Source organism: Anser cygnoides, chromosome 2 (assembly GCF_040182565.1).
Source record: "Anser cygnoides isolate HZ-2024a breed goose chromosome 2, Taihu_goose_T2T_genome, whole genome shotgun sequence".
NCBI lineage: Eukaryota > Metazoa > Chordata > Aves > Anseriformes > Anatidae > Anser > Anser cygnoides.
The window spans coordinates 25,053,024-25,076,164 of NC_089874.1; the positions used below are offsets into that span (position 1 = coordinate 25,053,024).

At 43.8% G+C, this 23,141-nt stretch overlaps 1 protein-coding gene across 10 annotated transcripts; it reads right to left on the reverse strand.

Moving 5' to 3' along the window:
- Nucleotides 1-185: 185 nt before the first annotated feature.
- On the reverse strand, nucleotides 186-22,821 carry CYP51A1 (cytochrome P450 family 51 subfamily A member 1). 10 transcript variants are annotated; one of them, XM_066991711.1, is made up of 15 exons: nucleotides 21,223-21,377; nucleotides 18,122-20,117; nucleotides 16,532-16,730; nucleotides 14,943-15,104; nucleotides 12,860-12,980; nucleotides 12,516-12,621; nucleotides 9,868-9,966; nucleotides 8,805-8,981; nucleotides 6,230-6,356; nucleotides 5,090-5,264; nucleotides 4,829-4,948; nucleotides 4,189-4,384; nucleotides 3,534-3,629; nucleotides 1,945-2,113; nucleotides 186-1,274 (listed from the first exon to the last, which is right to left on the reverse strand). In XM_066991711.1, exons 2-15 carry the CDS (start codon nucleotides 19,916-19,918, stop codon nucleotides 1,096-1,098), a joined length of 3,723 nt encoding a protein of 1,240 aa, XP_066847812.1. In that variant the 5' UTR covers nucleotides 19,919-20,117; nucleotides 21,223-21,377; the 3' UTR covers nucleotides 186-1,095. The 10 variants fall into 10 exon arrangements, with proteins under 10 accessions (XP_066847812.1, XP_066847811.1, XP_047933473.2 ...); XM_066991710.1 differs by lacking the exons at nucleotides 12,516-12,621; nucleotides 12,860-12,980; nucleotides 14,943-15,104; ... (1 more) ...; nucleotides 18,122-20,117; nucleotides 21,223-21,377 and adding an exon at nucleotides 10,189-10,457; XM_048077516.2 differs by lacking the exons at nucleotides 186-1,274; nucleotides 1,945-2,113; nucleotides 3,534-3,629; ... (4 more) ...; nucleotides 8,805-8,981; nucleotides 9,868-9,966 and adding an exon at nucleotides 21,758-21,962 and having other exon boundaries at nucleotides 12,225-12,621; nucleotides 21,223-21,381.
- Between the last annotated feature and the right edge of the window lie 320 nt (nucleotides 22,822-23,141).

Here is a 23,141-nt window from a genome sequence, read left to right on the forward strand (position 1 = left end):
GGGGACTGGGCAAGCCCTTGCTGCAGGGAGCAGGGATGAAAGGGGCAGGGGAGGGAGGTGGGACTGGGGGAGCAAAGGTCTGTATGATTAACGTTAATGCACTCATTTCTTTCTTGTAAGAATAGATTCACTTAGAAAACTTTTCCAAAAGAGACAAGGTTGAGCAGAGAAAAAACTTCCACAAGCAGTTTCTTTATAAATTTAATTCAAAACTCCCGAGCTGGAGCTCATGACCATTTATCACCACTCATGAACCAAACACTACGTAAGAATCCTGCATAATGCAGTACAAAGGGAAACAGTCAGACATTTAACTTAATTAACGGCCCTTTTACACATGAGCATGTTATTTACAAAGGGAAGGTGGCCAGCCTATTGTTACTTTCATATTTACATCATGCTTTCAGAGATGATTATCTCTCAGAATTATTTGTTTTAAGCAAATTAGTTGTTGCTTTCCAAACCTCTTTTACAACCCATTCAAGTTAGACATTTAACTTAGCGTGTTGATTTACAGAAGACTTTTCTACCAATATGGTTGTGGTCTGCCTCCCACTCAGCTGTCTAGTCACATTTTTTTTTTAAATAATTACGTGGGCACTTTCACAAATCAGCCAAGCCCCCAGGCAGACTTTGACGTGATTCTGTTTGCAGTAGGACACCAAGCAAGTGCCTGCCCCCTTGGTACCTTGTACCCACTAGTCACAGTAATGGGATACAGGGCACGGTACAGAGTTTCACCCCTCAGTAGCTGGGTAAAAATTATTTTCAATTATTTTTCAGAAGCAAAGATTTTGGTTGGTAGAAGTAACTCATTTCTTCACCTTAAAGGGAGTCGCATGCACCTTGTGTAACACACATAGAAGACAGTTTCTCTTTCAAAAAATGCAGCAAGAAGGTGATAGAACAAGCAGTCATACACAGCAGCATTAACTTGTGTGGGAAAACAAATGAAACAGCTGTAGAGGCACTGCAGGTGGCAGATTACTGTTGCTCTCCTACAGTAGAAGGAACAGTTTCCATTTGCCTTCACTTTGTTACAATTTTACTCACAAGTCTGTTAGTTTACACAACTTACGGTTTGAGCTCCAGGCTTTACAGAGACCTCCTCTTGTATCTGATAATGGGGTTATTGGGTGTATGTATCATTGTTGTGTAATTGATAGTTGGAAAATAGTCATTGATGAGGTCAAATTCATACAAACGAAGCAAGGTAGACCAAATCGTCTTAATCTGGACATAAGCAAAGTTTTCTCCGATACAGCGATGACGGCCTAGGAGGAAAGCCACAAAAGCAATTAGAATGTGTACTTATTACACCACCTTTGACAAATTAACTTCAGAAGTTTTCTGTGGACTGTAATTGTTTAAAAAGAAGCAATCTGAGGCTCTGAGCCTGCAAATGTACTTATGTCATTTATGAAAGCCTTGTTTTCTTAAGCTTTCACTCAAAATACTGTGGTTTATGCAAAGAGATTGTGCTCTGTTTTCACCAAAATGCATTAATTTATGCAACGCTGAGGAAGAGTTTGTAAAATTCAAAAAAAGAGCATTGACTATACCCATACTGTGGTCTTATCTGCAAGCTGTTTGGGCAGTTATGCATCTCTACATAGACTTCTCTCTGCCTTAAAATGACTTCATATTATGAATTTTTTACCTTGACTTTAAAAGACTTGAATAAACTCAAATGCAACATAGTAACAAAGGTTTCTTTTTTCAATTGCTCCTCTGAGTCACTTATGCAACTATGACTAATGGAGAACTATTGCCTTCATTCTGTTAGCAGCACTTTCACAGTAAGAAAACTTCCAGGCAGCAAAGGAAAGAAAAAAAATCTCCTCAGCTACCACAGCACTGGGAGATGCTGTGGGACAGTGAGCACAAGGTGTACGTACTCACTCCAGGAAGCACATTGTTTCCTCACCACACGCAGTTACTCACCAGCGCCAAAGGGAACGTACGCGAACTTCTCCCCCGCTGCTGGGTTATCCTGAAGGTAGCGGTCAGGCTTGAAGTCCAGCGCGTCTTTCCACGAGTCCCTCAGGCGGTGGTTGACAGTGGGAGATACACAGACCTGGTGGCCGGGGGGAATACTGTAGCCAGCAACAGTCTAGGAGGGAAGAGACAAGACCCCACACATCACCACATTTCTCTCTTTTTTTTCTTTTGAGAGCATTACCTGAAGTTCTGTAATCACGGGACTCAAATCTCGGAAGAGATTTTGGCTAAGTCAGTTTGAAATCAATGCAGCACAGCAAATTTTATTTCAGATTTGCCTAGCTTGTATTGTTATGTAAGAGCAAGCCAAATTTTTCCAAGATAGCTATTTAAAATACCTGGCAAACCACAAGGCTTGGGGCTGCCATTTATAGATTAAGATCCCAAGCAAGAACGACAGTGAAAAGAAAGGATCAGTTCTGCTGAGTAAGAGGGGAAGGAGGGGCTACACCTTCCTCCAGCTCAGTGAGGTGTGGGACCAGGACTGACTTACTGTACACCTGAGTCTAGGTTATTAGGTATCCTGCAACTTAGTAGTGTACTCAGCTCACTTCTGCCTGTCTTCAGAGATAACAACTATGCCTTAGTAGGGTTTTGTTTGCTTGTTTTGATTTCAGTTTATCTAGATTTTAGCTCGCATTATCCTGAAGTGTACCTTTCCAGATTTTTTTTAAAGCTTAAAACCTAGAGACAGCCTACAGCTCTTGTGGGCTCTACAGATGCAAGACCATGAGCCAGCACTGTGCCCTTGCAGCCAAGAAGGCCAGTGGCATCCTGGGGTCTATCTGAAGGATACAAACAAAGCAACAAACTGAAGACAACCAGCAGAGCACCAGGGTCTGTGACTTCTCCTCACTCAAGCTGAGACTCCTGTGAGACTGGGGCCGTTAAGTGCCAGACTTGCAGCAGGCATTTACCTCACTGCACGGCGTCCTGTGGTCACTGCTGGCTCGCTGCCCTTGTCCTTGGAGCGGGGAGGGACCGGCGCAGAGCAGGCTGTACAGGGCTTTGCCCAGCCGGTCGGGAAACCCACTAAGGAGGGAGGTGCCACAGCCTCTACTCCACCCCTTACTCATCCTAACAACGTTTCCTTCCATCCCTGTGGGACCTCACCTATTTTGTCCCACTGCACATGTCAGTGAGGTGCCCAGCTCCAACCTGTCAGCCACCTCCTCGCAGGTACTGGGTGGCTGTTGCAGGGCCCCTCAGAGCCCTCCCTCCTCCAGGCTGAACAAAACCCATCCAGCCCCAGACCACCTCGGTGGCCCCCTAATCCCTACAGGTCATCAACACCTCGACTGCCCAGAAACCTGGACACCAGTATTCCTGTGAAGTTCACAGGCACCAAGCAGCACTCTCTTCCCACAATCAGCTCCGGCTACACTCCCACGGGTACAACCCAGAAGCCATCAGACCCTTACAGCCCGCAATACACGCTCCCATTTTTCCTTCTGTCCAGTGAGACACCTCCCACCCGGCCTCTTCCAGCCCTGTTCTCCCAAAGCAAAGCGAGAGCCAACAGGCGAGCTCACCTGGGGAGTTTTGGCCATCCTCATCATGGTCATTATAGGAGGTCTGAGCCTTAAAGTTTCTTTCAGACAGCGATCCAGCAAAGAGAGATCTTTGAGCTGCAAAGATAAAGTAAACGATGCATCAAGATATACCCACTTGCACAAAAAGGGTATTTTACACCATTTCAGAACAAATAAATAACCAAATCAAAGAACAAGCAGCTCATATTTACATGTACTTCATTTGCTACCCTGACAATTATTCCTTTGATTCAATTAAGGCAAGGAATTAAAGCTCTCTGACCAGTGCCATCAGTTCCTGTCTTATCTGGCCGATTTGTCTCACGAGTGCTTTCTGATGCCTGACTAAAAGAGATCACAACACATCCAGTTCCTCAGCAGGGATATGAGGATCTTCCTCCTCTATGCAGCAAATGTTTTGAATAGCGCTTGTAGTAAGTGCAGTTTCCTTAGTCATTGCTGATAAAAAATAGCAGCAGACTGAAAAGTTACTCAAAGAGACACAGGAGACATATTGGGAAACAGCGTTATCACTGACTGCTTGTCACTGATCACGATTCTAACACAAAGTACATGACTATATTTGACTTTTTTTTTTTAAAATGAAAATCTAGAAGTTTAACAATATCCCTCAGGAATAACGTAACATACAGACCTGGTCATAAGTCAATGGTGGCAAGTCATCTCCACAAACTGCTTTCTGTTCTGCATAGCACTGCTCCTGTATCGATTTGTCTCTGGCTATGAAGAAGCCAAGCCAGGCACTGGTGGTGGAGGATGTGTGCTGCCCTGCCAGAAGCAACCCAATAAGCATCCCAGCTATCTCGTCATCTGTCAGCGGGCGGCCATCCCTGTTAGAGGGGCGTTAAGGGGTTAAAGGGTGTCAAGTTAAAGCTTCACTTCATCAGGTTTCCAGTTACAGCAGTGTTTACAATTTCTTCTAATCTACTTCGTCCTCCTCCTCCTGTGTTGTCCACCCTAAACGCAGCAGCTGAAGATCTAGCAGGAGGGAGAAGGGAGAACAGGGGAGGCAGACTCCCTGGGAGCCCTGAAGAAAATCATGCCTGCACAGCCAGATGTTGCTGAAAGTCTGAGAAGTCTAAGTCAGCATCTCTAAGTAAACTTTTTAGGAAGACAGCTAGGATCAATTGCTGGCAACTACAAAAAACGTCTTTCTCATTGTTTGGTAGACAGTTTTAAACTAAACAGCTCAAACCTGAAGTAAAATATCTGTATTTGCTTCTCTCTATATATACACTTTTCTTAAATGACAAGTCTTCAACCCCTTTGCTTACTTGTATGAAGCATCCAGTAGCGTTTGGAGCATGTCATCCTCCTTTTCCTCAGAATTCCGACGTTTCTGGATAACCTTGTAGAAAATATTCTTTATCTCTTTGTGTGCTCGATCTCGACGTCTGCGATTCAAAACACATCTGTTAGCAACTTTGTAAGAAGTAACACTAAATCCTTAGTAAGGATTTACCGGGATGTCTGGAAGATGGGAACAAAGGGGTTTGGATAAAATGCTTCAGTTGCTTCAGTCTCATTTCTGGTACCTGAAGCTCGGCAGAGGCAGCCAGCCGGGCAGCAGCCAGGCAGCGTGCGTGAAGCCCCCATCCAAATCGGCATAGAGCTGCGCCACCTTCTCGTTCAGCAAGCTTCTTATTTCCTTGCCATGTAGGCAATGACTTGCTGTCAAAATGATAAGTTCCGAAAGGGCTTCAAACAGATCTGAGGAAAGATTTGAAAGAAGAGTTACTGAAGATGTATTTTAGGCAAGATGTTATGGTTTACAGGCTACTACTTATTTGTATTTTGGAGAAGACAATAAATAACTGAATACATATTAATATTTTTAAATAGTTTTAGCTTGCTTTCCCTGGAATGAAGTATGTGATTTTAAATTTCTGTGATTTTCATCAGGTCTCTCTCATCTAATAACTTTTAAATTAGATCACTTGATTTCAACAACTTTTTTCTAGAGGTATTTTTCTAGATTTTTTTTCTAGGAAAGCTATCAATGCTTCCCAAGTAAACAATACAGCACAAGTCTAATCCTTAACAAAAGAAGCCACACAAGAACTTATACTTGATATCCAAATCCATGGGCACACAGCTAGTTTTGCTGCTCATTGAATCATTGTTACCTATTTCTGACACCAGTGTGCCACAGTGGGCTTGCGAGAGTACTGATGGGCTATGTCTAGCAGACATGGAAAGACAGCTGGGAATTAGAAGAATTCCACTCAGCTCCCAACCTAACAGTGTCACTTCCACAGCTGCAGCGCAGGTGATCAGAAGCTAAGATCTCTTACAGACACTACGGGAGGTCACACAGTATCTTTTCAAAAGGGCTAAGAAACAGTCACACTGAAGTGACTGGTACCATGCAAATCCAGCATGATGCAGCCAGCGACAGGTACGCTCACTATTGACAGACCAAGAAAGCATGAGTAGAACAGTCCCTAAGGCCCGTCAACGATTTTTCTGAGCAGCTTCACTCTCCAATAGCCTTAGATTTGATTAAACAAGAACTGCATTTTCCTTATTTCTTCTGATGTTCAGTACAGTTTTGTCTACATCATTTGTAATTTAATATTGCAGTAAATCATTCCCCAAAACATACTGTTATACCCTGCATCGACCTTCATTCCTTCCCAGAAAATCCAAGTAAAAATGCATCTGATCTTGCTTACTTTTTTCTCCACTCTCTCCCCATGCTTTGAAATACTCCCTTGTTTCTTCTTCGATCACAGATACATGCTGCTTAAACTGGGCGATATTTAGCCCAGTTTTGAGCATCTTCTTCTGTTCCAAAAATACCTAGGGGAATCAAAACAGAAGAAGCAATCAGAACAAGGATCATCATTAACAGCTTCATATTATTTGCATTACAACATAAAAGAGTAAAAAAGAGATTAGGTTTGTATGGTACAACAGATACCCAAATTTGAAGCAACAGGTAATATTCCATTTTTCACCTTTTTTTTTGTTTTTCAAGCAAAAGTTTAGTAACATCCAAGTAAAGTACTAGCTGTAAAGTACCAAGTAAAGTACTAGTACTAAAGTACTAGCTGGATCAACAATTCTCTCTTGTACAGTGCCAAAACAGAAAATAAAACATTTTCTTTGTTAAGCATTAGTGCTGAAGCACTCAAGAGAGAAATATGGAATGCGCTTCATGTACCTGATTATCACCAACATACACAGACACGTAGCTGATCAGACCCATGCCTGCAGCGTTTGGGTTCAGTCTGTGTTCCTTGGTGTGCAGCCTCCTCACTTCCCCTTCCCTCGTGCAGAACCACCGCACCTCTGCTCCAGGGACACGCCGCTCCTTTACAAGGCCCCAGGATGTCACTGCCCACAAAGGCTGACCCAGAAGCACGAAACAAGCCATTTCCTCGGGACACGGTAACCTTCACGTCCCTCTCACCTTCTCTTTTTTCTGTATATGGACTCACAGCTAATAAACCTACCGGTAAAAAGCTCACTGCTACGTGGAAACCATTCAGTGGGTCAATGGGACTCAAAGTTATTCAAATAATTTTGACGCCCCAAGTATGGATTAGAGCATCTGTCCTACAGAGCTGCACTACACCGGGGACAACTGACCAAAGACTGCCGTCCCACAAAGGGCTCTCCATGCACTCTAAAGTTATTTACGAAAAAGAAGGCATAAAAAGAAAGGTCACTTCCTAGGAACTTCCGTTTCCAGAAGGCAGTTGGGCTGCTGGAAGCACTCTGCCAGGGGCACACGCGCAGCAGAGCAGGGGACAGGCGCATTTTGCCCCACAGCGAGGTGGCACTGTCCCACACGATGGATGGCACTAGTCAGGGAGCACACCCTGTGTCATCGCAGTGCCGCTCCAAGAGAAACCACCAGCACAAGGCCTGGAGGGAGGAGACAGAGGGAACGTGAACTGATAACGCAGACTGACAAACCTAATTACCAGAATTACTGGTAAACAATGAACTTCCTTTCAAAGAGTCCTAATTACATTCAAACAAGCAGTCAACTGTAAGGGGTGGTTCTTCTAAAGCAGGACTGGAAGCCCCTGTCAGACTGAGGAAGAGGAGACTAAGCAGCTTCAGCAGAGAGAAGGGGGCCCTAAAAGAAAGTCCTGGATGACCCACCATTGGCAGGATGCCCAACGAAGGTCTGAACAGCCCTCCAAACACCTTCCCAGATGTCTGACATCGAGCCACAGCAGTAGCACTACACAAAAAAAATTGTTCAGCTGTAGCAAAATGCACTCCGGGCACAACCAGCCATGCTACCTTGTTAGCTTCATACAGGGGAACGTGTCTCTAGGGTTAATCAGTGCGTGCCAACAGCAAAATCCCTGCATCGCCCAGCCATGGAAAAAAAAGTAGCCCAGGTGATTTTCTGAAAAAACTTAATTGTCAGAAATATAAAAGGAGAAGTCCTTCCACTACCAAAGGTATGAATGAAGGAGACTTATAACAGGCTCGCAAGGCTTACTGGGTGCTAAGATAAGTCTCCTGACTAAAGCAGAGCTTGAGCACACCCTTTGTGTAAGCCTAGGGACCTTATCTCAGAACAGAGCAGTAGGTGGTGGACACAGGGCTGCCTCTGCTACCAGCCTGCCCAGTTGCACAACAGACCACGATGTCACCACACGCCGAACAGACTGCCAGCGGAGCAAGTCTCTCCCATGAGAAGCAGATTCTGCAGCTTACATCTGTCCAGCACTACCAGCCACACACAGAGGCAAGGCAACAGCCAGCACTTAGCTCGGAAACCACGGCACATGACACGGCGACCTTCCTGCCAGACCCGGGCAGACTGCCCTCTGCAAACACACACAGCCTGATTTTGGTCCTAGCAAGACAAACCTCGTGGTGCCAATTGCCATGCCAAATCTATATGCAGGAGTAATAATTTGACATGAATGAGAAACTAGCACTCAAAGCTCTCTCGGAAGGAAGACCCAATTGCTCACAAAGGAAACTGTGGTCAGTGACGTGTCTAAGGGAAGGAAAAGAATAAAGACCATCTACCAGTTTTCCTCTATGGTGGGATTCGGTGGTTTCTAAAACTAAAAATACTTCCAGACTAACGAACGGTCAGGTAGTAAATAACGTGCTCAGGCTCGATCATCCAAGTGAAAGTACAACTGCACCCTGCCTTCTGCCAGGATTGCACAGGCACAGCAAACCCCAGCACACCGAGCCAAGCATTCACAGCCGTCTAGTCAGAATTTAATTCTCCTAGCTTTCTTCTCGTTTTATACGTAAAATACATACCGCATTAGGGACATCATAAGCAACTCCCTTTCCAAAAACAGGTGTCGTCAACCGAGAGTATACATCCTCTGCATTCAGGTCTTCATTTTTGCTATTGAAGAGCAGTGCAGCTGCATCACTACCCAGCAAGTAGGTAAATGTCTTGCCAACCATCGTGAAACTGAACACAGGTCCATACTAGGAGGAAAGAAGTAACAGTTTATTTTAAAAAAGTAGGAACATGAATCATGCAATCATTTTCTCTTTATGTACAAGCTTCTACAAATCATTATTCCTCTAAGAAACAGTTAGAGATCTAATAAAGATAGAAATATTTTAAACCATATTTAAATTCTTCTCTCAATAGACTTATTAGTGATATAACTAACGTGTCACCTTGCAAACTGTAAAACCATTACGTTTAAAAAAAAAATCAGGGAAAAAAGTGATACCATGAGAACTGGCAGAGAGACTACAAGACATGCAGCAGCCTCCAGTAACCTACAAATGCTGTCTTGGAAAAAATCCGGATTTGGAGTTATGCACTGATAATTAAGAGCAAATAAGATTTTAAACATTAAATGTCAACTCTAACAGATGCTCACATACTAAACTTGTCTTTCTCCAAGCTAACCAAGCTAAGATTTAAGCTTATGACTCCAGAAAGTTTTAGACAATATGAAACATATCAATACATCTGACTTTATTGGAATAAAGGCTCTACTGCCTTAGACCCTTTCTTTTGGGCTGTTTAAATCACCAAGGTTTTATGCACCAGCCCTTTTAACATTGCTGAGCACCTTAAGAGTCATAAAATCACCTACAGAGGCAGTCAGCATATTAGGAAAGAGTGAGCTTAGAAGTTCCCTGTTAATGCAAAAAATAACATCATGAAAATGGATTTTCAATTAATTTGTGATTCAACTACAATTTAATTCAACAGTCTGAAGAAACCACAGCCTACTGTGCATGCTCCATTCCATCTTCAAGGCAGTAAGAGAGACTGAACAGTTTTTAAACAGAACTTAATAAATACACAAAAGCATTTCAGCACACACTGAGCCATTCATGTAAGAAAACCTACCTTGTCGTAAGCGTTTTCCAGAAACTCAATGGGACTTTTTCCAAATGCTATCGCATGCCCAAGGAAAGGGATGTTTGATGAAATATAGGGCGGGTATTTCTGAGGAAGAAAGAGAAAAGTAAATACTGAATTTTCTTCAGAGACTGACGAGATGTCTCTGAAGACAGGCGGGGCGCCCGCAGCTGGCCCAAAGCACCCGGCGCCGCCGCCCCCCTCCGCAGCCGTCCCCGGGCAGCCTCCCCAGGCCCCCCCCGGCTGCGTTGAGCCCTCTCCCGGCCGGCCTCCACCACCTCCTTCCCCGGTCCCCCTCCCGGCTCGCACCCGCTGCTCGGAGCCGACGTGCCGCCGGTAGCCCAGCTGCAGCAGGTAGCCCAGGCTGAGGGCGAAGGCGGAGGCGGCCAGCGCCAGGGACAGGGGGTTGCCGACGGCCACCCGCTCCAGCAGCGAGCCGCCGACCTCCAGCAGGCTCAGCATCGCCTCACGGGTAACGGCCGGCCGGCCGGGCGCCTCACGGATAACCGGCGCCCCACCGGTAACCGCCGCCGCCTCACGGCCAACGGCCGCCCGCGCGCCGCGGGTGGGGCGGGGGGGAGGTGTTGGGGCCCGCCCCCCCCGCGCTGGGCTGATCTCTGCCCATGTGACGCCTGCCGCCGGCCGGGCCAATGGCGGCCCGCGCGGCACGGGGTGACGGCGTCTGCAGGGCTGCCGCGGGCGCCATTGGGCGGCTGGCGGGGAGGCGGGGACGGGGGCAGGGAGGAGGGGGCGGTGCGCGAAATGGCGCCGGGGGGGAGGGTGGCCTTGTCTGTGGGGGCGGGCGTTGCCTGAGGGGAGCCCCGCCGTGCTGAGGGGCCGGGCCGCTGCCCCACGGCACCAGCGGTTAATTTCGGGCCCCGCGTGGGCGGTCGGACGGCGGGGAGCTCGGGCAGCAGCTCTGCGGGGTTGTGCCTTGGTGCCTCTCCGCGGGAGCTGCGCCTGAAGCAGCAGCAGTAGGGGAGACGGGCGGCCCAGAGGGCGGCTCACCAAGGAGGGGCACCGGCACGGCCCGAGGGCAGCACTAGAGGCGCCCCCCGCACCGAGGTCTGACCATCGGCCCTGAAAAAGGGACAAGCCACGGGACGAGGGAAGCGCGCTTCGTGTGCTGGGTCCCGAAGAGGTGCTTTCTCTGCGGGCCTGTGCTCAGAAGGCTTCCCTGCACCCTCGTGGCGCTGCCACCGGCTGATCCTGCCACTTGAGGATGAAGGGGTAAACATCACCTCTCCAGAGCAGAGCAGCAGGAAAAGGGTGTAATTTTTAAAATGTAGGGAAAAAAAAAGTCCAGAAAGGTGACCAGAAGCAGAAGGTAGGACAGGTAAGGATACGGAGGACTGTGAGCCAGAAGTTTCAGCACAAGATGAAAGGGCACTGGAAAGTCACAAGAACAACCTGAGGGCTAGCGGTCATTACCAAATGATAGGAAGGCAGGGCATCTGGCCTTACACAGCCTGAGGTGAGGTCAGGCTGATATTTTGAGTATATTTTTCTACATGCCTTAGCAAAGTTTCCAGGAGGATCTGCTCCATGATCTTGCTGGGCACAGAGGTGAGACTGACTGGCCTGTAGTTCCCTGGGTCTTCCATTTTCCCTTTTCAAAAAAGGGGGTTACGTTTTCCCTCTTCCACTCAGTCGGAACTTCACCAGACTGCCACAGCTTCTCAAATATGATGGACAGTAGCAACTACATCTGCCAGTTCCCTCATGGATCCGTGGATGTATCTCGTCACGTCCCATGGACTTGTGCGCCTTTAGGTTCCTTATGAGGTCTCAAACCTGGTCTCCTACATGGGCGGTTCTTCATTCTCCCAGTCCCTGCCTTGGCCTTCTGCAGGTTGGGCTATGTGGCTGAGCTCTTGCCTGTGAAGACTGAGGCAAAAAAAGTCATTGGGTGACCAGGTCTCCTGTTTCCTTCTGGAGAGGGCCCACAATTTCCCTGTTCTTTTTATCACTGATGTACCTATAGCAGCCTTTCCATTATATCCATTAAGGCAACATGTTATCCTTCTGGACTCCCAATTCCCTGTTTCCAAACACAAACCTCCTGTATGCTGCAATTACTGGGAAACAGCCTACTTCTTCCTGCTCTAAAAAGTAAGCTAGAAAGATGCTCAGAATGCTCACTGTATTTTCATACAGCCTTGGAGAACACTAAAATTTGTTGCAAGCAACATGCTAAAACCATGAACATTTTTTTTCTGTTTATAAACATTATTTGATAATTTAAGATGGGAATTTCACAGCACTGAATAAAACGACTTGATGTAATAGATTCGAGATCTACTAACGTTTTCATAAGTTTACATTTTTTAACAAAATGACTTCACTTTGGAAATCAAAGAGGTGCATTTTTGATTTTTATTTTTTTGCACAAGCAATCTTTAAAAGATTAGACAAGCTAATACAAAATCATGAATGACTTTCTAAAAACAGGCTGAGTTCTCATGATATGGTACGATCAAAGTGAAAATAATTTCAGGGATAAAAAGAGTGGCAAGACGTGTCTTTGTTCTGTTCATAAGTACTCTTTGTACGTTCCTTGTTTAGAATTTCACCATTTGTGAATAGAGTTTTAAAGCTTTCACTTTGTTGGTTAGATCACACATGCCTGTCATTACTAGTATTCTGATCAGTTTATCTACCATTTCAGCATAAGTTAGGTCTTGGTTTTCACTGATCCAAATGTCCAGTGCCTTGATGATTTTCTCCTTCAAATTAAGAGTCCTGTTAGGAAAAGAAGTTATGAAGTAAATGTCTGAGAGAAAAAAAAAAAAAAAAGAAAAAAAAAGAGATTTGTAGATATTTACTAAATTTTACATAGATATATCTACTCTGTATTTAACAGAAAATGTACCACGAATTCTTTAATCAAAATACTGTGTATTAACTTCATAAAATAGCAATGACAAGGGAAATGGGAAGGAAAACCAACAAGATACTGTTACAACTACCTGTAACTAACCTGGTATTTTCCAGAGACTTGATGTCAGCCTGACGAAGTTGCAGTTTCTGACAGAAAAATTCAAAATCTTCAGAAGCAACGTTGTCAGCAATCACTTCTATCATCTTACGCAGTATCTTCTCTAAATAGAAACATATAAAGCAGTATTGCTAATTAAATAAAATTGCATATCTTGTCTAACATGTTCTGTAAATGCTGTTTACCTGCTTCGGGGTTTTTTTAATACCAAACATCATTTTCCAAGGTGATGTCACCATCCTGGAGGATGTATCATCATCATCATCATCATCATCTCTCCCTCATAACCCTGCTGGGGGCGGGGAAATTGAATACTCCTCATCTCAGGGAGGCCCTGCCTTCAGCCAGAAGGGTTGTAAGGCTCCAGCACACTGGTTTTGGTCACTGCCACGTTATGGGTGCTTTTCATTTTCTTCAGTTTGAAGCAGCCTGAGTTATGAGAATAGCAGGGTGGGGAGGTACAGCACCGAGAACACTTTTTACAGTACTCATCTGCCTCACAGCTCAGCTCAGCACCAGTCAAGAGCGAACCAGATTGTCAAAGCAACTGTGTGTATCTGAACAGCTCATATATGCTAAGAGTAAAAAATTTTCTCTCCCTTATGTGACTGAAAACAAGTGTTACACCTGACAGGATTAGAGTTCATTGCATTTACACTGCATAAAGTGAGGAGGCAGTAGTTTGCAATATTCTTTTCTCTTTGATCTTCATCAAGTTATGAAAGGACCACGCAGCTCAGCAAAATCAGTGAGGAATAAGGGAACAGGCAGCACTCCATCCTTCCTGTGGGCAACCTCCAGAGCCAGGGATAATAGCAGGGCAGTAATACCCAGATAATTTCTTTTGGAATGGCCTATCCATAGAATGCAGCATAAAGGCTGCCGTTCCTTGGATGGGAGGAATGCATGAAAGCTTCTCCTGCAGCAGGAACTCTCAGTAGGTGAAGATGGACCGGGCAACCCACCACGGTCAGTAAAGTCTGTGTCATGCCGCACTGGGTGATTCCAGATACAAAGTAGATCTGGACCACTGTCGTTGGCCACATAGTGCACAGCCACTGACGCTTCACTGCTGATCTCCAAACTCACAACCAGCTTCTTGGGTAGCACATGGAACAGAGGAACATTCTCAGTGAACTGACCACTTAGAGGTGGCTACAAGGGCACAGGAGGGAAGCCCTATTACTATTCCTACTTCCCTATTACTATTGTACCCTACTTCCTTACGCACGTTATAAAATGTCCAAGTTTTCTTTTGCCTGTGCTTGCATGGTTCCCTTCTACCTCTCGGTTACAGGAGACTACAGAAATACACAGGTCATTAGAGGTGATGCCATGTCCCCTGGCATGTCCTCTTTTTTAAAAACATTTGAGCAACCGTGTTAGCCAACATTTTCTGTTTTGGTAAATCTTAACCACTAAAATTATATTTTGATGTCAAAATCCTTAGTAGCACTGGGATAACATCTGGTACGCCTTCGGTGTTTTATAGTTAATGACGTGTGGGCAGGCCATAGGGAAGTCAGGATATAGATAGATACTGAGATTTTGCATTCTCAAGAGCAGAAAAAGAGCTAGAGAAGGTAAGAAAGGAGTAAGATGCTATTCTACTCTCAATACAAATCAGCCCTCTGGATGCACAGAACTGATGTAACTTCAAGCTTGCGTATTTCATTTAGCTGTGTTTGGCTTTCTGGTCTGAATACAAAGGCCAAGACCCCAATTTCTGTTTTTGGCTGTCAGCTTCCATTTCTGAAGAGTCCTAATGCAATAATAGAATCCTTGCTCTTAAACTACAGGTTTCTTATCAGTGACCTCATGCAACCCCCCATACAATAATAACAAATAAATTCTTGGTGATTTCTCTGTCTAAATGATGCCTGCAAAGGAAGCACACGAACATTAATCATAATTCCAATATTGCTGATACTAACAAAAATCAGCAAGGAACAGAACCAGAACCAGTAACAATACTGCCTTCTGAAAACAGCTAAGTGGAGTTTCGACAGCTCCTACAGCAGTTACCTTTAACGCACAGAGGTACCTCTATTTCTTCTTAACATACCATCTCTTTCATTGGCACTTTCCAGATAGCACAGAATGGGATGCAGTTGCTTTCCTCTACACAGGTCTTTCAGTGGCTCAAACAGAAAATTTCCATCAAAGTTTATATCTTTCAGCAAATGAAGGTGATGAAGACCAGCAGGCAAAGATTTCAGTCGATTTTCTGTTGAAGTACACAGGCATACTTAATTACATCTGCAGTGCATTCATCTAAAGAAGCTTGGGACACGTCAGGGAAGAGATTTTTTTTTTTAGTTTTAATTATGAACTCAGCATTGCATAAACATAAGGGAAGACAAATTTTGCCTCAGAGAATTTACAGTTTGGGGATTTGACTGAAATAGCAATAAAATTAAGGATTTCCTTCTCTGATTTCATGGTCTACTATACTGGCCTGATGGCCTACTACACTGTGAAACTGAGAGAGAATCTTGTAGAAGTTAACGCTGGCATTATGAAAATTATTCTTCGGGGAGAAATGAAGGAAAGAAAGGAAATCAGCTGATGCACAGAAAGTAAAAAGTTACAAGTAGCTGTAAAAATGAGAGTGACAAATACAGGGGAAGAAAATGAAGGGAGAGCTAGAAAGTTCAGTAATGAGAAATCTGGGCAACAAAGGCAGAGACGGATGGAAACAAGCAAAGAGGCAAGCAGAAATGGGGTTAAGCAAAATGTTACAAAAAGGAGTCACTATCAGCATAATGCAGTAGAAAAGTAAGTGAAGAGACATGGAGGAAGGACAATATATCATAGCAATAAAAGATGAATTCAAAACTGCAAGCCTGGCTTATAGCAGTGTATAAAACGTGTCCTCGGTCCATAGGATTTTAAATGGTATCAGTCAGAAAACATCTGAATAAATTCCCAAAGCACCCCAGCTGCCTGTAAAGCACAGCAGCTAGGCAGGAAGGGATCATTTCCAGGGATATTTCAGCTAATGCTGACCATGCAGCTTCCCAGGCTAACAAGGCAGGAGCTCCTGTCTCTACGTGACAGTGTGCTGAGCCATGAGTTTCAGCTTGCAGTGAGCAAACACAGGGTGGAACATGGAAGCTGTGTTGATGCAGCTGAGATATACCTGAGATAACACGCTGCGCAGGGCTCTGCTTCATGCCCATCTTTTTGTCCTAGCATTTTTAACAGTCACTTGACAACCCAGTAAATCCTCCACACAGGAAAAGGACAACAGACTGTATTATACCAGCACTACCAGTTAGAAATCTGAACACAAAGATAAACGTTCTTTGCAACAGAATAATGTCAGTCCTAAAAATGGTAGGTCCCTGCAGAATAAATTTTGTAGTGATTGGTGCTCTGTGTATGTCAGGCCTTTATCTGCCTGATGATCGCACCTGCAAAAATCATGCCCCTTAAGAAGGTTTCAGAGGGGGGTTACGGAAGGTTCACAGCTGTGTTAAAAGATACTTGGTTAGAAGCCATGGCAGGTAACAGCAGCATACATAAAAAAAATAGAAAGCTGTATTTCTCTCAGTTGTTTCATCACCTTCTCATCTCGTGATATGTTTATACTCATCAGGGGCACAGTTCAGTGCTTAAATGCCACTAATGGATCGAATGCCTGCTACTTACCACTCAGATCAAGGTGCTGGAGATTTCTTAGCGATGTAATAGACTTGGGGAGCTGGCTGATATCATTATTATTTGCAATTAAATGGACCAAATATTCCAGTTCCCCTATGCTGTCTGGCATTTCCTTTAATGCATTATGGGATATGTCAAGCTCCCGGAGGCAAACCAGTTTAGATAGCTCCTCTGGAATTTGAGTTAACTGATAGAGAAAGAAGACAATTCATTTATTTTGATATGATTTCTCTTATGTGAAAAGTTAGAAAGGTAACTTTCCTGCAGGCAAAATTACATCCCATAATTTAATTCCAACAATAAAAGCTTCTAAACTTCAATTCTAGTGGAAGCTAATTTAGTATTTTCCAAGAAGAATACGGATGCTGAGCACAAAATTTTGCAGCAAAACTTCTAGACACAATAATAGATGGCAATAAAAAAACATGCCTCCATAGCAGGAGCTTCAGGAGAAATTCTTTTGGGCATTGTTATCATTAATAACTCATTAATGAAAACTTTTACCCTCTCAGAACACACAAATGGTTTTTTCAGCCTCTTGGGTATGAAGCATATTTTTCTTCCATTTGGTTCTTACCTTGGTCTTTCCTAATTTTTATTTTCCTCCTAGGAACTTTAACTGTTCTCCAGATACTGTCGAAACTAGACCTACAGCTCCCTGAGAAATGAACGTAAGCTCACAGACCTTTTGCTCTCGTCTCTGAAGAAGGTAAGCCCTTGGTAGACATCATAACCACACTTGAAATCATACAAAGAAATCTGAGTCTTTTCTGAAATGCTGATTTTGCAAATTCTGGTGAAAGGAGAGATTAAAATGCTTAACTTTTGAAATGAGTGAGCCAAGGACTGTGTGTATCAGTATTTGCTTTAGAAAGATGTTTACTTTCAACTGGCAATGCTAGCACAGTGCCATTTTATTTATGACAACCGCTATCTGCTTTTTTAATCAGAAGACAGGTCAGACAGGTTTAGATTTCCTCAGGAGGGGTTTTTTTTTCCTGCCTCATTCCTTAGTATAAAAAAAAATAACTTTGGATTTTAGAAATGTGAAGCAATTATCTGTGCTATAAGCAATCAGAGAAGCAATATAGTTTTTCTTGTTTCAATTAGTCAAACTTCAATGCACTTCTAATGTTAAGACATTTGATACAAGTTGGAAGGATTTGTTCATTTTACAGAGAGGAATCCTGGAGGCAGGCTTATCTACGAAACTCTAGCTAGTCATTTTGTCTCTTAGCATCCACTGGCAAATAGAGCAATTTGTACCAGTACTGGAAGAATAAGGAATATACGGTTTACTTCAGGTCTGTCTTGATTATCAAAATATCACTTCAAGATATACCTAAATAACACCATATAAAGTAAGGTTCCTATCTAATAATTCTAAATAAACGTGCATCCTAATAGATTTCTGTCCAGTTCTGATATTAAAAATAGATAAATACATTTCCCTCTATGTTTACTCTAGGTGTCTTCAAACACAGGAGCTTTAGCCTGTGTTAGGAGAAAGTGTCTTTATAATAATTCTGCAGCATGACAATCTGTGAGTTTTCTTACCTAAAGGAAATGACCTCTTACCTTCAACCCATGCATTTGAGACAGGGTCAATTTCTCCAGTGAGGACAGATGACATATTTCAGAAGGAAAAGATGCAAACTGGTTGTCTGATACATTTAAGTCTTTGATCGCTTCCAGATTGCTAATTTTTAAAGGAATAGTCTTTATCTGATTATTTGAAATGTCAAGTGCTTTTAAAAACTTTAAAGTACACAGCTCTTCAGGAAATGAGTCAAACTTGTTATGGTGTAAAAGCAGCACCCGGAGAGCCTTCATCTCAGATACCACTGCTGGTATGTTACTGATTTCATTCTCACTTAAATCCAAGTAAACTAGTTTTGTAAGGCTGCACAAGCACGCAGAAAATGAGGACAGTTTATTTTTGTTTAATTCTAGATGCTCCAAATCTTTAATGTCGGAAATCCCAGGTATTATTTCTGAAATAGAGTTGCCACTAAGATTTAAGTATTTAAGATCAAATAGCGCGCACAATGCATTTGGAAACTGAGAGAGCTTATTATAGCTGAGGTCAGCTTTGGTTATCTGTATGCAATCTTTTAATTCAACAGGAATGTGTGTCAATGCATTTCCTGAAAGCTCTATCTTGGAGAGGTCTTTTAAATAGGATACTTGCTCATCCAGTGAGTCCAGCTGATTCCTACTTACAGAAAACTCCTTTAGATTTCTAAGTCTGTGGATATTAGCAGGGAGCTGGGTTAACTGATTATCGTGTATAATGAGATGTTTCAACATGGTACAGTTGCAAAGATTATCTGTAAGGCTTTTGAACAAATTTTTTGCAAGGTTCAGAAACCTAAGTTCTCTTAAATTCTCCACTTTATCTGAAAGAAACTCCAGTTTGTTATCATCAGCTCTGAGTTCTTTCAGTTTTGTTAACTGGAAAAACTGCACAGGCAAAAATATAAGCTTATTGTTACTAATTGAAAATTCTTCTAGTTTCTTGAGCTCTTTAATATCCTTTGGTAAACTCTGAATCGAGTTCTGACATATGCTGAGTTTTACTAGATTAGGAAGGTAGCAGAGAACCCTTGGAAATATTGAGAAGTGATTGGAATCAATGTTGAATACCTTCAATTTTTCCATGTCAGCCATGGCATCTGGCAAAGTTTTCAGCTTGTTCCCAGCAAGCTCTAATGTTTCAAGGCTTCTCAGTGCAAAAGGAAATTCGTCCATGTTGTTGTGATTGAGAAAAAGTTCCTTAAGATTTACAAGCTTTGAAAATTCTTTAGGGAGATACAGTAACTGGTTGTGACTGACATTCAATACTGTTAATTTATGAAGAAATGATATTTCTGGTGGCAAACACGTCAGTCTATTTCTTTCAAGTAACAGGATCTCCAGATTAGTTAGATTTCCTACATTTAAATGTAGTGTTTTTAGTTCATTGTTGTGTAAGAACAAGCGTTTCAAATTTTGGCTTTCAAAAGTGAGCAGAGGCGTATCCTGGAGTCCTTTATCATTTAGTCTAAGTGTAAAATTCTCATCTTTTTCTTCAGGCATCAAAAATGTTGATCCTTTTTCAGCACTTTCAGGATTCTCTGCTGACGATAATGTGTCTGGTCTGGCATCTGCATTGACAGCTTCTGAAAGCTCTTGGTTCAGTTCCCCGGTGTCATTTGTATCTGATGCAAACGTGAGCTTCCTCACACCTGCTTCAGGGACACCCTGAGGCACTGTGGAAGCATTTCTCTCAGCTGAGGATTCATATTCATGCTTTTTTCCAGGTATATCACTTTTTGATTCATTTTCCGTCATTTTACGGCTTTCCTGATCTGCTTTAGGAACTTCATGTGACATTTCAACTCTAACTTTTCACGGTTGGGGCAGCTACTTCAGGACTCTCTGCTGAATTCAACAGGTCTTCCTGTCTATCATTGTCAGGAATTGCATGGAAGTTTTTGTTTAATCCTTCTGTATTTAGACTATGTGGAATTTAATCTTCTTCCTTCTCCCGAGACATTGGTTCTTCTTCTGGATCGGCAATTGATTCTTACTGCTATTTTTTAAGAAACCAAAGTGTAAGCATGAAGTCTATAAGGAATAATAAATGTTTTGACATTGGCAGATTGAGCTAGCAATTGTATAAGAACTTAATAAAAATATAGATTCTTTTTTTACATATTTGTGAACTTTCCCACTTCTTTGTTTACCCAAAATAGGAAATTATTTTACTGCACTGCTTGTTACTTTAATATAATACCTTGTTTTTCTATACAACACTACAGATCATAAAATGTACGTCACAACTGTGTCGTTTGTTGCTAGAGATTTCATGGAATCAACAGACTCATTAAATGCAGTTTTTAATTTAAGAATCTTTGAGATGTTTCTTTGCCTATATACAATATTTAGGTTAGTAGCATCTCATGGTTAAAATATATATAATACATCTTTTAAGAAACAGGACCCATAATTTAGGCTAAGTCTACACTTAAACATCAAACTGGTTTTAAAATCAAAATGGTTTTAAAATGATGAATATGCAATAATACCATTACTTTATTAAAATGCTTACATTGTAAATGTAACTTTTACTTTTAAGCTCCTTGACATCACGAACAAATAAGAAACATAATAGGCCTCGAGCAGAAAGAATTGCTTACCTAAATATGGATGTGGATTTAATGGATGTGTGATATATAAGTCTTGAAATCCACACCTACCTCATTAAATAAAAAAGCTGTTACTGAAATTGTTTTGATTCTGTTTCATAAGGCAGTCGTCACTACCACAGATACTTACTGCTATGTTAGACATAGTTCTGAACAGTTCTTCGTTTTTCATGATAAACAACAGTGGATGAGATTGGGTTATTTCAGTCTGTAGGGACACACATTAACCCTAAAGTGTATTTTGAGAAACCTTCGACAAGGGTAAGAGATGCAATACTCTGCTTTCCACACAGGGTCCTTGTGGTTCACCTGCACAGCACAGGATGTCCCCTGACAGCAGAGGCTCAGACACGGCTCAGCTGTGTCCACTCCACAGCTCTCTAGGGCTCTCCTTGCATGTTTGTCCTGCCTCAGACTGCTAATTACTGCTTTCGGCCTTCATTCTCCTGTTGGTGATGCACCACCACAAGCAGCATTTCCCCCCCTCACCTGACTGCCGCCTGGCAAACCAAAGGCGCTCATCATCATCATCAGTCAGTCTCCTCCCCCCTCACAGGTAGATCTGCACCATCCTGCTTTGGAAGCCTTCAGACATGAGTTCCTCCAACAGATTTACATTCTTCCCTCGTTCCTTTAACATGGGTCTTTCTGCTGAGGGGGTACAGTTGTACAAAATTATAATAGCCTTACTCCGTGTTACTAAGAAGTTTTAAGGTCAAGAGGAACCTTTGCAAACCATGTACATCACCACGGCCGAGCCTGTATTTATTATTTTTTTTCAAGCAACAGCCCATTTTCTAAAGCATACCTGGCTGTAAGTGACAGGAGGGAATCCCCTGTCTTTTTAGCGTGACTTTTCCCCGTCACCAAAGCAGCAAGAGGAGGACGCGGGGGCTGCCTGAGGGGCTCCCCTCAGCACCGAGGCCTCCTCCCGCCCGAGCGCTGCCTTCCCCGCAGGGGCAGGAGCAGCCCTTGAACCCGAGCGGCTCCTCGGCCCGGCCCGGCCCTCCTCGTCCCAGCCCACCTCAGCCACCGCCGCACTGGGTCCAGCCCCGGTCCCGGTGCCGGTCCCGGCCGCCGCCGCTCCCCTCAGGGCGCCCGGCGGTTGCCGCAGCAACAACCGCGCCCCGCGCCGCGCTCCGAGGAGCCTTGTGCAGGCGGGCCGCGGGAGGGCGCTGAGGGAATGCTGGAGTCGTGGGGTCTGTGCGGTTGGAGGAGACCTCCCAGATCATCTGGTCCAACCGTCCCCCTACCACCAATGTCACCCACTAAACCACGTCCCTAAGCACCACGTCCAGCCTTTCCTTGAACACCGCCAGGGACGGTGACTCCACCACCTCCCTGGGCAACCCGTCCCAATGCCTGACTGCTCTTGCTGAGAAGAAACGTCTCCTAACTTCCAACCTCAACCTCCCCTGGCACAACTTGAGGCCATTCCCTCTAGTCCTATCTCTAGTTACCTGTGAGAAGAGGCCGACCCCCAGCTCCCCACACCTTCCTTTCAGGCAGTTGTAGAGAGCAATGAGGTCTCCCCTGAGCCTCCTCTTCTCCAGACACAACAACCCCAGTTCCCTCAGCCGCCCCTCACAGGACTTGTGTTCTGTAAGAAAGGCTGGAAATGGCGGCCGCTGCACTGGGAGACCACAGGGTGCTGCTCGCAGCCCCATGTCCCTCCTCACATGGTCTCAGGACAAAACAGGGGCTTGACCCATTAAGACAGGCCTTTAATTTAAGGCCGGGAACCATTCCATGGGTAATTTGAGGTTCGCAGCGATTCAGCCAACATCCAGTCATACACGTAAGGCTTCTGCACAGCAAAAGGCATCCTTGGCTAGACCTGGGCCAGTCCTATCTTGCAGTGAGGCCCACACTGAAAGGGGGGAAAAACCCAACGTGGCAGCGGGGTAGTCTAACGATTAATTATCCCACTTGGTAAAAATGTGCCTGTTTTTCATGGTTCAGATTTTCAACTACAATTGCATCTTACTCAGCCTCGCTGGAATATTCCATCAAGTCTTTGCTTTATTGACTATATGGTTATTGATTTAAAAATGCTTGTTAGAGAAACTGTCATAGATAACCTAAACCTTTGTAAGCAGGAGTTATTTAATTTTTAGACTCACCGTTCTTGCAGCTCTTTTTCCATTTTTTGTTTGGTATGATCCAAGGACCGTTACTAGCAGTCTGTCTCTACAACATCAGATTTCTCTCCACTCCTGTTTCACATTTCCCAGTTCTAGACAAAAGGACAGCACTTGCCTTCCTTGTCACAGCAACCCGGTGACAACTGCTCTGTACCCAGCTGCCAGAAGCCTACCTGGACAGCATGGCTGTGGTCTCAGTCCTCAAAAACTTCCTCAGTATGTAGCATCTGCAGCGTTTGGGTTTGCCAGGACTAAGAGTTTCCA

What these genes read in the sequence shown, in the direction of transcription:
- CYP51A1 (XM_066991711.1), bottom strand. Translation starts at nt 19,918, where the DNA reads ATGTCACATGAAGTTCCTAAAGCAGATCAGGAAAGCCGTAAAATGACG. An exon ending in AAGTGCCAATGAAAGAGATG is followed by an intron (nt 12,981 to 14,942) that starts GTATGTTAAGAA and finishes GTTTCTATTTAG; the next exon opens with AGAAGATACTGCGTAAGATG. An exon ending in AAGTCTCTGGAAAATACCAG is followed by an intron (nt 12,622 to 12,859) that starts GTTAGTTACAGG and finishes TTTTCCTAACAG; the next exon opens with GACTCTTAATTTGAAGGAGA.